We start from the raw sequence: 12,268 nt of genomic DNA on the forward strand, positions 1-12,268 counted from the left end.
TTTTTAATTAAAACCTAATTAGTGATTATGTGTTTCAATCGTTTACCATTGTAAGGCATTCACACTGCGTTAAAATATTAAAACGGTAAGGTATGTAGGGATAAACTATATAGATTCTGGTAACTCGTGCAGCACCTACACCAGAACTCCGGTACGGAAGGTGACATCGAAGCTTACCGCACGGAATGGTGGTTGAAGAGTTGTGGAGGGAGGGAGAGGTGGTGGGTCTGGAAGGGGTGAGCAGCAGTAGGGGGAGCAGAGGGGAAGAGCTCCCCCTTAAACTGCTCACCTGGCCGTTACCCGCGCTGAACCGACGCGGTAAGCGAGGAGTGCGACGGCGGCGTCGAGTTTCGGTGATCCGCTTTCTCTGCGCTCGGGCGACGCTCGGGCGACCAACCTCGGCGACGGACGCCATCTTCTTTCTTTTTTTTTTCATCTTCAACGCCTTCTCCGTTTTCGCGACACCCAAACCTCTCCTCCCTCCACCCCACCTTCCCGGTCCACGCCTACTCCTTCCCTCCCACACTCGAGAGAAGAGATCTCCCGACCAGAAGAGGCCCGCCTCGCACTTCCCGACACCCCGCGGTCGTCTCGGCACGGCAGACGACATGTTCCTGACGCTCAAGAACGAAGAGATCATCGTGAACCCGGAGAAGGCTTTGGGCAACCGCCACCTCAGGAACGTCATCATCCAGCGGTGAGTCCGCGGTTTCGCTCTTTCGCCCTTTCGCCCCGCCCCCGACGGTAAACGGCGAGTGCCGACGCAGTCGTCACCAAAGGCCCGCCTCGCCAGGGGTGTGCGTATGTCGGCGAGGCGGGATGATAAGCGCGACGCTCGCTGGTGCTTCTAGCGCGGTGTCTCCTCTGGACTGGCGCGCAGTCTTCTCGTCGTCACAGGACAACTGTGAGATCTGAGCGGTGACCGTAACATTATAGGGCCGCGAAATGAAGATAAAGGTGTAATGCAAATCCCTTAAGTGCTTTCAAGAATCTGTACAAGTTGTTTTACGCCTAAAAATTACTCTGCAAACATGCGTTTTAACCATTTTAACTCTTCTAAAAATACAGTTTAAAAACTTAATACAAAATCAAAAGTACTTTTCGACACTCAGCGAACTATTAAATGCTTTCCGTAAGCAAGCTTCACTCGGATATGTTGAGCAGTTTTGAAATCGCGTTGTTTTTCCTGAAGCTCTGCACACCGCCTGTGTGACCGGGTGGGCGGAGACCTCAAGAGGCGGGTCCTGTTGTGAGTTTATTTGTTAGCGAGGCGGGATGATAAGAGCGACGCTCGCTGTTGCTTACAACGCGGTATCGCCTCTAAGAGCAAAGCTCTTCTCGACGTGCATGGGGAATCTCTGATATTTGAGTTTATTTATTTATTTATTTATTTATCTTCTTTATTGGTGGCGAAGTTAAGGCACTTAACCACTTTTATGCAATTACATCAAATAGTGGAATATTAAAAATTAAGCATGATATAAGCAAATGTTCACTAAATATTAAGAGAACAAATTAAAATTTTAACTTAATGTTCAAATATTAACTATTACAAAAGATTCAACCATAACTAATTTAAAGTAATTAAAAATTAAGCATAGACATACATAAAAAGGAAAGTGATTAAAGATACAGAAAATAGTATAAAAAAATAGGTGCTACTACATTAAAACCAGTCACTCGCACATTCACACACAGATTCAAGCAATAGGGTAGTGGCGAAGTGGTCATGGTAAGCAGTTGTTACATAGATGTTTTTTCAGCATGTACTTAAAGGAAGCTAGATTTTTTGTTTGCCTTGTCGCTTGGTCTAATTTATTCCAGAGCCTGCTACTCGCGGTTACAAAAGATCCCGACAGACATTTGGATGAGTGCACTGGGATAGATAGCATTGGGTGACCATAACGTTATACGGAGGAGAAATGAAGATAAAGATGTATTACAAGCAGTGGCGTAGCCAGGATTTGTGTAAGGGGGGTGTTAAGAAGCATAAACCCCCCCCCCCCCACCGTATTAAAGCGGGGGGTTCGGGGGTCCTCCTCCGGGAAAATTTGGATTTTAAGGTGTAAAATAGTGCTATTTTAGCAGTTTTCGGTACTTAAATTTAAATATTGTAATGGTAAAATTTTTATTCATTTTAATATGAAATTTGTTTGAGTGATGAATAAGTTATTAATTAAAGATTTGGTGCTAAGGGGGGGGTTTGAACCCCCAAAACCCCCCCCTGGCTACGCCCCTGATTACAAGTCCCTTGAGTGAATCAGTACCCTGTGTTTGACGCCTAAAAATTATTCTGATAACATGCGTTTTAGCCATTTTCGCTCTTCTAAAAATACAGTTTAAAAACGATGTCTGCCCTTAGCGTATTCATAAATGCTTTTCGTAATCAGACCCCACCACGGATATCTAAAGTAGTTTTCAATTTGTGAGTTTTTTTTATCATAGTGGAGCTACTACCCTGGAATATACATGGTAAACTAAAACAATCGTAGTAAAAATTATAATTTCGCGTTTTAAAATAAGTAGGAAAACTGGCATTACAATGATAATAATGCGTTGCCTTCTTAATACCAAATAGGTTTAGCAGCATATCTGTAGAGTGCGCGTTTGTAGAGTTTAAGGGATGTGATTTAAATCTCGTCACTGGGAAAACAGTTTTTACTTAAAAAGATTAATAAAATTATATATTACTGATGTTGAATCATCTCAATAAGATTCAGGTTTGTTTGTAGTTCAGCCGTTTAAGCAAAAACAATTATACTAGCATACACTTAGTGTTATAATATGTGTTTTAAAATGTTTCCGGTCAATATTTTAGCAATTCCATAAAAGTACCCCCCAACTTTAGACTTTCCAAATTGTATCATTACATTTACTTTTAGAAGTCTCGTTGATTTATCTCTGCAGTTGTTAGTAATTTACCAAATAATATATTTTTTCCCATTGAGACATTAGTCTATGTAATGGTGTTTGTTTTAAAGTTGTTACGTCAATCTTGTTAGCAAAACAAATCGCAGCTGAAAATGATTCAATTCAATCATGAACTGAGTATGTCAAGCAATGCTGTTAACATCACACCAGTAAGGAATTAACGTTAAAATTCGATGTAACAAAAAACATTTTTTTATCCCGATGAGAAAGTGGGGTGGAAAGACGTTTGGATTTTGACTTAAAATTCTTAGATCGAAAACTCCCCTAATCCCTCGCCGCCATTATTTATTACTTTTTTTAAATTTAGTGCTGGGAATCTTGAACTGGTTTTAAATTATGTTTGTGGTTATCGAAAAAAAAACTACTATTTTGAGCGCTACAGAGATTTTGAATTCACGCGCCTAACTTGCTGGTTTAAAAAGCGGGTCTGCACACACGCACTTATTCAGTAACATCGACAGTAAAATAATGGTTTGCGTGTTACGGCATTTAGGTAGTTTATCGACCAATACGTTTCTCGTGGAGATCGGATTGTGTCTGGGTAATTGTGTGAACTTGCCGGTTTGGATTTGATGGTTGGTGAACTGTATTAGCTTTGAATATATATATTAGTGTGATCAAATACATTAGAGACTACTTCCGGATAGCTCTTTACCAACAACACAGGCTAGAGTGTGAAAAATAACCTGGCGGCAAGAGGTGCGACTAAAAACACTTTTTATATTTAAATTGTTTAATTATATATTACACTATCTGATGTCAAACCATTTTCACTTCCTTTAAAAAAAATTGAAGCACTGGTGGTTTATTTCCTCCCATAAATCTTCATGATGATAAAAAAATATTTTTCTGAAAGGGAGTAAAGTTATTTTCCTTGTTACGATGTTGGTACTATATGTGTTAAACATAAACATTGAGCACAAACTGAGCATATCATCTGCCACGTGTCTGACGTGACAATGCTAGGTTTTTTATACAAAATTCTTGGCGCTATCTGTTATAAGTCTCTTGTGTATTTGATTATATCCAGATTTAATAGCTTGTAACACATGAAAAATATTGTCTTTGGAATACCGTCGGGTTTTAATTTTGGGCCTAGAAGACTTTCGCAGGCTTGATAATATCTCGTTACCATTGGTAACTTCACATTCGTGATAATAAGGCGTACTTATATGTGTAAGAAATTATATTTTATACCTATTAGATAATACCGCCACTCGCCACATTGATACCGATAGCCATAATTAAATGGCGGTTTAAAATTTAAGGTTCAAATTCGCCTGCTTTATTGGAACTAGTATTAACAAATTCGCGAAAATTAGTTCTTTATATTTTTGTCATCGGAAGGGTAGGTTTCCACGTGTCTTATGTGATCGTACCTAAAATGAAAGGTTGGTAATGTTACGCCAGCGACATTTAAAAACACTCTAAAATCCTGAAAATGTATGGAATTTTACAATTTTTTATTTTTGTATTCCGACACCGGAAGTTGCATGAGCAAGCGGTTCAGTGACTGGCGGACTTCCCGCCAAGTGCGGCGCCTGTTCAGTATTCCAGTGAAGGGACTTCCGTGAACCTCTGGCGAGAAACCCGCTCCTGTCCCGGAAGACTGGCATGGTGACCGATTTGGCAACACCGCACCGTGGAGTGAACATAGTGGCAGAGAGTGCGGCCAGCGCATTTTAATGGTCATTGTTAGAGACATGAAAAATTCGCGGGTTCATTTCGTGTTTTGCTAAAATTCAAATAATTATACCTTAGTGCTGCTTCTGCAATTGGTTGACTGTTAATCTAGAGGACTGAGGGCCAATAAGAGACCCTCACTCATAGAAGTGTCGAATCACAGACCACCCAGTCGAGACGTCTCACAAGTCAGCAGCCAATGAACAGTTGGCATTTGCCCGAGTGTCTAGAGGATATTGGAGTCTATCCTGAAGGTCATTGAACCCGCAAATTTTTCCGGTCTCTAGTCATTGTATATCGTGCCTACAAACACGTGACACGTTCGCTAAACCAATCAACGTCAAGAATATGTCCCAAAAATAAAGTTTATATATTGTAAAATATACCCATGATGCGGCACAATTCAACTGTGTAAACGAAATAGATGTTGTGCTACAGATGTAAAATGTAACTTTGGATTTTAAACGTGTCTTATTACACTGTTAGCAGCAGCAAGAAACGTCAAACATGGTGTTTTATGAGAAAATATGTCGATATAATCGCACATCCACCTGTACATTAAAAAAAAATTAAAATTCCTTACTTCATCGTAAATACGTCTAGGAGCATTTAACGTTAAAATAACTTTAAATTGGCTCGAATTCTACTACTTACTGTCTAGAGAAAAATAAATGTTTTACATAATTAATTTGGATGAAAAATTATGTACAAACACCGTTGAAAAGCGCTTGTACGTCTTAAAAAATGAAACAGATGCTAATAAATTAAAATGAAAATATTGCAAAAAACAGAAAACAAGCCAGGATTAGTTATGGTCTGAAACGAAATAACAAAACTGCCATGTAATGCCGAAGAGAGATTTCAATTGATTTAAATTGAAATGATTTTACTCGGAACGGTTTTGCACAGAAGCTTAAGTCGATGGTGGTTCATGTTTATAGCGAACCACAGTCATATAGACAGGTCCAGCAACTTACCTTCACTTTTCGTCCGCTTAGTGAAGCTCGCGGCGGTCTGCGAACTAACGGCGCTAGTAGTAGTTGAGCCCGTATTATTATAAGCATTGCGTTACGTGGGAGTTTCGTATAAAGTGGGCATATTTCTTCTACTGCTAGCGTCTTTAGTTCGCAGGCCGCCGCGAGCTTCACTAAACGGACGAGACACGCCAAGGCAAGGGATAGGAAGTTGCCAGACCTGGCTCCGGACCGATCGAGAAATCGACTCGAGTTACCTTTGCCATCGCCACTTCGGGAAGATCGTTATCGTATGCGTTCGGTCGAAACGTCAGTTTACTGCAAGACATGGAAAAAACAAATACAGCAGGGACATTCATATCCATAACGGCCGTGAAATCATGCAAACTTTGCTTGTGGAAAACTGTATACCTCGCGGAAGCAGAACTACGTCAAGGCTGTATTAATCAACGTCCATCATCGTCACAGTTATCTGCTTTTTCCAGTGCCAAGTTAATTGACATCTGTCTTCATTTACCTTGGCAGTTGTAGCGGGTTTTAAAGCGCTGTCGTTAAAGCATGTATCGTCGTCGACTAGCAGTCAGGCGGCTGTGCCACTTTGAACGATAATCATATCTTCTTAATTAAGGGACAAGCCTGTGTTAGTGAGGCCGGATGATAAGTGCGACGCTCGCTGGTGCTTCTAGCACGGTATCGCCTCTAAGAGCAAGGCACTTCTCGTCGAGCTTAAGCAAACTATGAGATTTGAGCGGCAACCATAAAATTATATGGCGGAGAAATAAAGATAAAGGTGTAATGCAAGTCCCCTGAGTGTTTCCAAGAATCTGCACCGGGTGTTTCATGCCTGAAAATTATTTTAAAAACACGCGTTTCAACCATGTCCGGTTTCCTAAAAATACAGTTTAAAAACGCAGTACTTAAACAGAAATGGTTATCCGCCCTCAGAGTATTTTTGAACGCTTTTCGCAAACAGACGCCACTCATATCTTGAGCACATTTCAAGTAGCGTTTTTTTTCTTTCTGAAGCCCAGGTAGGGTCTTACACGCCATGTTAAATATTTATTTATTTTATTTTTCTCGTAATTACTACTAGTTAAGGGCTATTTCTTTAAATTTAACACTAAACTAAGTTTGTGTTTGTTGTTATGCATGATAAAATATTTCTTAAGTGTTACATAATTTGTGAAAAAAGGCGCGCAATCGCTATCAACTCGCGCGCCTTTTTTACAACCATTATATAACTACTTGGGAAATATCTGTGGAAAATATTTGTGACAGAAAAACAAATGAAATCTAGGTATCGTGTTAAATTGATAGAAATAGCCCTTAACTGGTAGTAATGACGAGAAAATGAAAAACGAACACGGCGAGTTAAGGCTGGGGGGGGGGGTGTTTGTAGTAAGAATCACTCGCCTTCCCGCCAAGGCGATCTGGGTTCGATTCCCGGTGGGATCGAACCCGGATTTTATTTTGCAAGTCGTGGAAACGTGGTGGACGTTGCCGTGAACCTGTGTATTTACTCGGCGTGCTCCCATTTCCCTCACCCATTCATTCCGTCAGTGCTCAACCCACCCTGATTTCTACACGATATTTAGCACAGTCCAGCAATATTAAAATTCATATTTTAGATTATTTGTTTCAATTTTTTAAACCATATTTTCTTCTTGTCGCTCTTAAGTTTTAAATAAAAAGAACAGCTCCAAATAAGCGAAACTGCAAATTTGTTAAAGCTGCTGCATTTAATTATACGGATTTTCGGCGATTTTATTTTATTTTTTTGAAGACTGTAGTTTACTTATTTTTCAGTGAATTCCGCTACATTAAACACGGATTCTCAGTCAATTCTGCCCATTCAACAACCAGAAACTGTTCATCAACATAAATACCGAATAAAGTTATTCCCCTTTTTTTATATCACTCATTCAGATTGACGATTTTTTGATACGAAGTTTTCTAGTTTGAGAATTCCTATTGTACGGCAGGATTCTGTATTTATAAACATTCCATCTTTTCGGTGGAATATATATTTGACGGTTTGTAATGCGTGAGACTTACAGGTTTAAGGCAATAACTAGATGTAAGATGACGATGCCTTGGTTATAAACTTCTGGTAGATATTATTTATTATTTTTAAAACTCTGAAAACACTCGGTTAGTATATTTTTAGATAACTAATGAATAATTCATAATATTAGTAATTATTTGTTCAACAAAAGGAAATTTTGTGTTCTAGAAGATTTTTATTATAGCGTTATTTTTTAAGGTTTATGAAACAATATACATTTTTATATATTTGGACAAACCTGTACATAGTAAAACAAATATATTTTACAAGAACACTGTGATTTGTTCAAAAAAATCGTATTCTGCAAATAAAGTGACATAAACGAATTAAAAAAAGCTATTATCGCCCTCATTTTGCTTTTAATAAAATTTTTGCCAACCATGCGTCAAAAAACTATTAAACGATAGTTTTTTTAAAAATATTTATTGTGCTTGAGTATCAATTTTAGGCAGAAATTTAGAGTAAATAATAATAATAATTATTATAATTAATTTTATAATGGTCTTAAACTTTTCTCGAAAAAGAAAAATCAAATATATATTCAGTATACATTTCGTAAGGTAAGTGCTTCCTCTTTGGCCGCTGTTTGATCCAGCTTTTGTAAGTATTCGTTAAGCTGTCCACACACGTACGAGCCCGGGTCGGCGCACTTGGCTCGCGAGCCAGACTCGAATAATTTGAGTCCACACGCAATACGAGCACTCTCCTAACTTTTCTCGTTATCTTCAAGATTCTAGACGAGTTTGACGAAGCCAGTTGCAGCCGAAATTATCGTCATAGACACAAAAAAAAAATGAACGAGTCCTTCAGTACTCGCCAGAGATGTGTAACATCTAGCCTCGGTAACGAGCGAATCCATGTGTTCTCGTGATTCAAATAAACTTATAATACCAAGCTTAGACAGGAAATTTTATCGTAGAATTATTGAAAATAATACCGAGCGTGAAAAATATACGAAAGCTGAATTTTCAGCTACATTTCTTGACGCGAATCACTCGCAGTTTCCGCACCAGCCGCTAGAATTCGCTGCCGGAGCAGCTACGTCGACTATCGAATCATTCAATTTGCAGAGCGAAAGGTTAAACTATATAATGAAACGGCTCCGATAAAAGCGAAAAAGACTTGAAAAAATACTAAACCCCGGCTTTGGACACTTTTTTGACTGTGAATTTTATTAGAATACTACCCATATAGTTAAAATTCATTGACAGTTAATATTTTAAAATTTCCCTTTGGCTTTGTGAACTTTGCTTTGCACCATCCCGGCACAGATGGCAGCACCGTGGTTACACATTTCCGTTCCATTCACGAAATTGCTCCTACCAAATATCGTAGACCGAGAGCTAAGATGTTTTACGTGGAAAAAAATAATCGTAGGAAAGTTTTTAGCTAAGATTTGGTTGCAGCAAAGAAAAGTGTTCACACACTAAAATTTAAAATTACTGTATCACAGTTGACATTCCTGACGACTTATAATATTATTCCGAACGACTGACGTGAACTGGCAGTATTTGCTCGATAAATCATCTGCGTTTATACTTGAAACAAGACACAGGCTGCGAAATGATTTATCACATGACCTGCCACATAACCGGCAGTTAACGAAGCTCGTCTGCAGGTTTATTGAACGAGTTTAGTGCTCACGGAACGCCTTGGATATGGCATTCGACTTGCTTCCTTGTCCTCAGAATCGCACTTCTACTTAACTAATATTTATTTAATTTTTTTATTAGCTAAAAGGCAAATTTTTATGTCATTTCTAGCATGTACTGAAAGCATAAAATCGTGTGGAATACAGTTTAGGATTAATCGTTGATACTTAGCCTTCGTCTTCAAATACTTTATTTTTAGTATAAAATCCATAAATAAATTTTGAAAAAGGTTTCCCCAAAACTCTGAAAAACTAATGTTTTCTGTCTTTTCGGGAAAACCTGATTTAAACATTTAAAATGTTAAAATAATAATAATAATAAACTGATAAAATGATTTCATGCTTTAAATACGTTCTCTAGGCCTTACAAGAGTAAATTAAGTTCATTAAAACCATTAAGTAATGACATATTTAGTAGAAAATCACTTTTATGAATAATTAAATATGTTGATATAATGGATTTATTTATAATAAAGTGCAAAAACACTAAATATCAAACGCATAATAATTTAGGATTTTACCCCCTTAACAGTTGGCATAAGATTCGAGTTTCTTTTATTCCTCCCTTCCGCCTGTAAACTCTGCTGCCCTAAAACGCAGAAAATAATTTAGAAAAAGTATTTTAAAAACAAACTTTTTTAAAATGGACTAAAGAGTATAAAAAATTTCGTCTAGCCCCGTAAAGATTTAAAACTCCATACAGATTCCTAATCCCATACAGATTTTCCTAAATATCTGTGATTGTTGATTTTTAACACTTACATATGAATTAACTAGTAAGTTTTAGAACAATAAAAACATGCTCATGCAATAGGTAGAGACCCGGAAATTTCGCGGATTCTTCTGGCCTCAGGATAGAATTCAAAGTTATAGGTGTGCTCGACCCATGTTTACTTTCCGATTGGTTGATTTCTTAGTGAGAGCATTTTTATCCTTGTTATTTGGCAATACCTGATTCGCTTACTCCTCTCCTAGCTGGGCATCGTTGGCTCACGGTCGTAGAGGGGCGTGTCCAAACAACTGCGTGCCAATCATGAACACTGTGCGAGAGTGTGAAGGTTTGCATTCTAGCTTGCGACTAAATGAATCCGCGAAATTTCCGGGTCTCTAGCAATAGGCAATTGATGCATGAATATCTCACTAACAATTTTACTGCACTGCAAATGATATGAACTTTAGTGTGAGTTTTATCAACGAGAGCTACTTCCTACACTCCTTACTGTTATCGATCACTAGGGATAGGAAAAATTCGCGGGTTCGATTCGCGACAGGCTAAAATACAAATAGTTACACCTCAGTGCTGCCTCTGCTATTGGCTCACAACTCACCTGGATGACTCTGGGCCAATTAGAAACGCCCGACCAAAGCTTTATCGAATCACAGGCTGCTACGTTGGGACGTCTCACAAGACGGCAGCCAATGGGTGGGTGGCATTTGACCGAATGTACGTAGAACTATGGAGTTCATCCTGCAGGTCATTGAACCCGCGAATTTTTCCTATCCCTACCTATCGATCACATGAACCCCACGTTTTTCATCTTAAAACTTACAAGATAATTTATAGTTGTTAAAAATCAACAATCACACATTTTGTGGACAATCTGCATGGGATTAGGAATCTTGGAATTTGCTGGCAGGTGGCACTTGTTCGTGGCCACAAAGCTGCACCAAAGCGGTTCCCTCCGTGGCCATGACGCTGGATAGCAAGTCTCCGGGAAGTGCCGTCAGTGGAGCTGGCAACGGCGCTGCTCCATTAAACTCGCATCAGGCGAGCGTAATTCCTGCCTCGCATACAACTTTCCCCCGACGACACTGAAACCTAAGATTCATTGAGCACGAGTTACACGCCAGAAAAAAATATTGGTTGTCTGTAAAGTCGGTTTACGGACGATAGTTTGTGACAACGTCATAACAAAACATTGATGAAATGATTGCATACTTTTATGAATAAAATTGAATCATTTTTTATTGAATTATCACTATTTTGTTTGGATACAAAGGAGTGAAATGAAATCCACAATTTAATTGATAAATTTACTTTTATTTGCACTCATTAATTCAAATATGTTTATTACTTTAACGAAGAGATTATTTTAACTATAACTTTTATACATGTTTGCTAATTAACTTCTTCCAATCTGTGTTATTCTGTTAAGGATAGGACGATGATAGGAAAAGTAGGAAACGAATGGGAGTGTTTCAAGTTTAATGTGCCTCGAAAAAGTCAAATCGATGGTTGTTCCAATCGAGTGGAAGAGAGATAGATGCGGCGCAAGCGCACAATGAGCGTAACGGGACAATGTGCGTAACGGGACACTTTTTCGTGCGTGCAGCCGGCGTTCATCGGTTTATTAGACGTTGTCACGTCAAAAATTCTTGTTCGGGCAACAGCAGATGATATTTGTTCTTTGATTTTGTAAAATAAAAGGTAGGTTATGTTAGGTCAGTTACGTTAATTCATGGCATTATTGCAAATATTATAGCAATTATTTTTTTCACCATGTGGGTAGGTTTTTGCACATCTACGTGATCGTAACATAAATGTAAGGTTGGTTGGGTTAGGTCAGTGACGTGTAAAATACTCAAACAACGTAAAATTATGTGTGTGTTTTTTTTTTCCGAATCCCGCAGTTACATGAGCGAGCGGTGAAGTACGGGACTGATCAGGGGTTAGTGAATCTTAGTTTCCCGCGTCAGTTGCCTTCGCGTCGTCCGTGACGAATCTCAATGCCAGACGTCTGTTGTCTGTAGACGGCGGTAAAGGAGCGAAACCGTTATTTTTTTTTTCACGTGTGTACCGAACGTCCTTCACTGCCATATGGGTTCCGTCTCAACTAAGGTCTCTTTTTGTAAGAGCGAGCAAGAGTGCTGCAACATTAACGAGCGTTCATTTTCACAACGCTGGCATTCAAACAAACTGTCCGCCTAGTAACCACTCCAGTAAAAAATTAAATACTGTTGAGT

General features: G+C 38.8%; 1 protein-coding gene across 3 annotated transcripts in view; it reads left to right on the forward strand.

Moving 5' to 3' along the window:
• Positions 1-12,268, forward strand: part of LOC134538717 (nocturnin) — a 337,405-nt gene that overhangs the window by 157,067 nt on the left and 168,070 nt on the right. Inside the window, exon 1 of one of the 3 annotated variants that reach the window (XM_063380157.1) lies at positions 326-697. The exons of the other annotated variants lie outside the window; for them this stretch is intronic. Within the exon in view, the coding sequence (XP_063236227.1) occupies positions 609-697 (89 nt within the window). The 5' untranslated portion in view covers positions 326-608. Of the gene's footprint in view, positions 1-325; positions 698-12,268 lie in introns of those variants that run through there. 3 annotated transcript variants of the gene reach the window in all.

Source organism: Bacillus rossius, chromosome 14 (assembly GCF_032445375.1).
Source record: "Bacillus rossius redtenbacheri isolate Brsri chromosome 14, Brsri_v3, whole genome shotgun sequence".
Classification (NCBI taxonomy): domain Eukaryota; kingdom Metazoa; phylum Arthropoda; class Insecta; order Phasmatodea; family Bacillidae; genus Bacillus; species Bacillus rossius.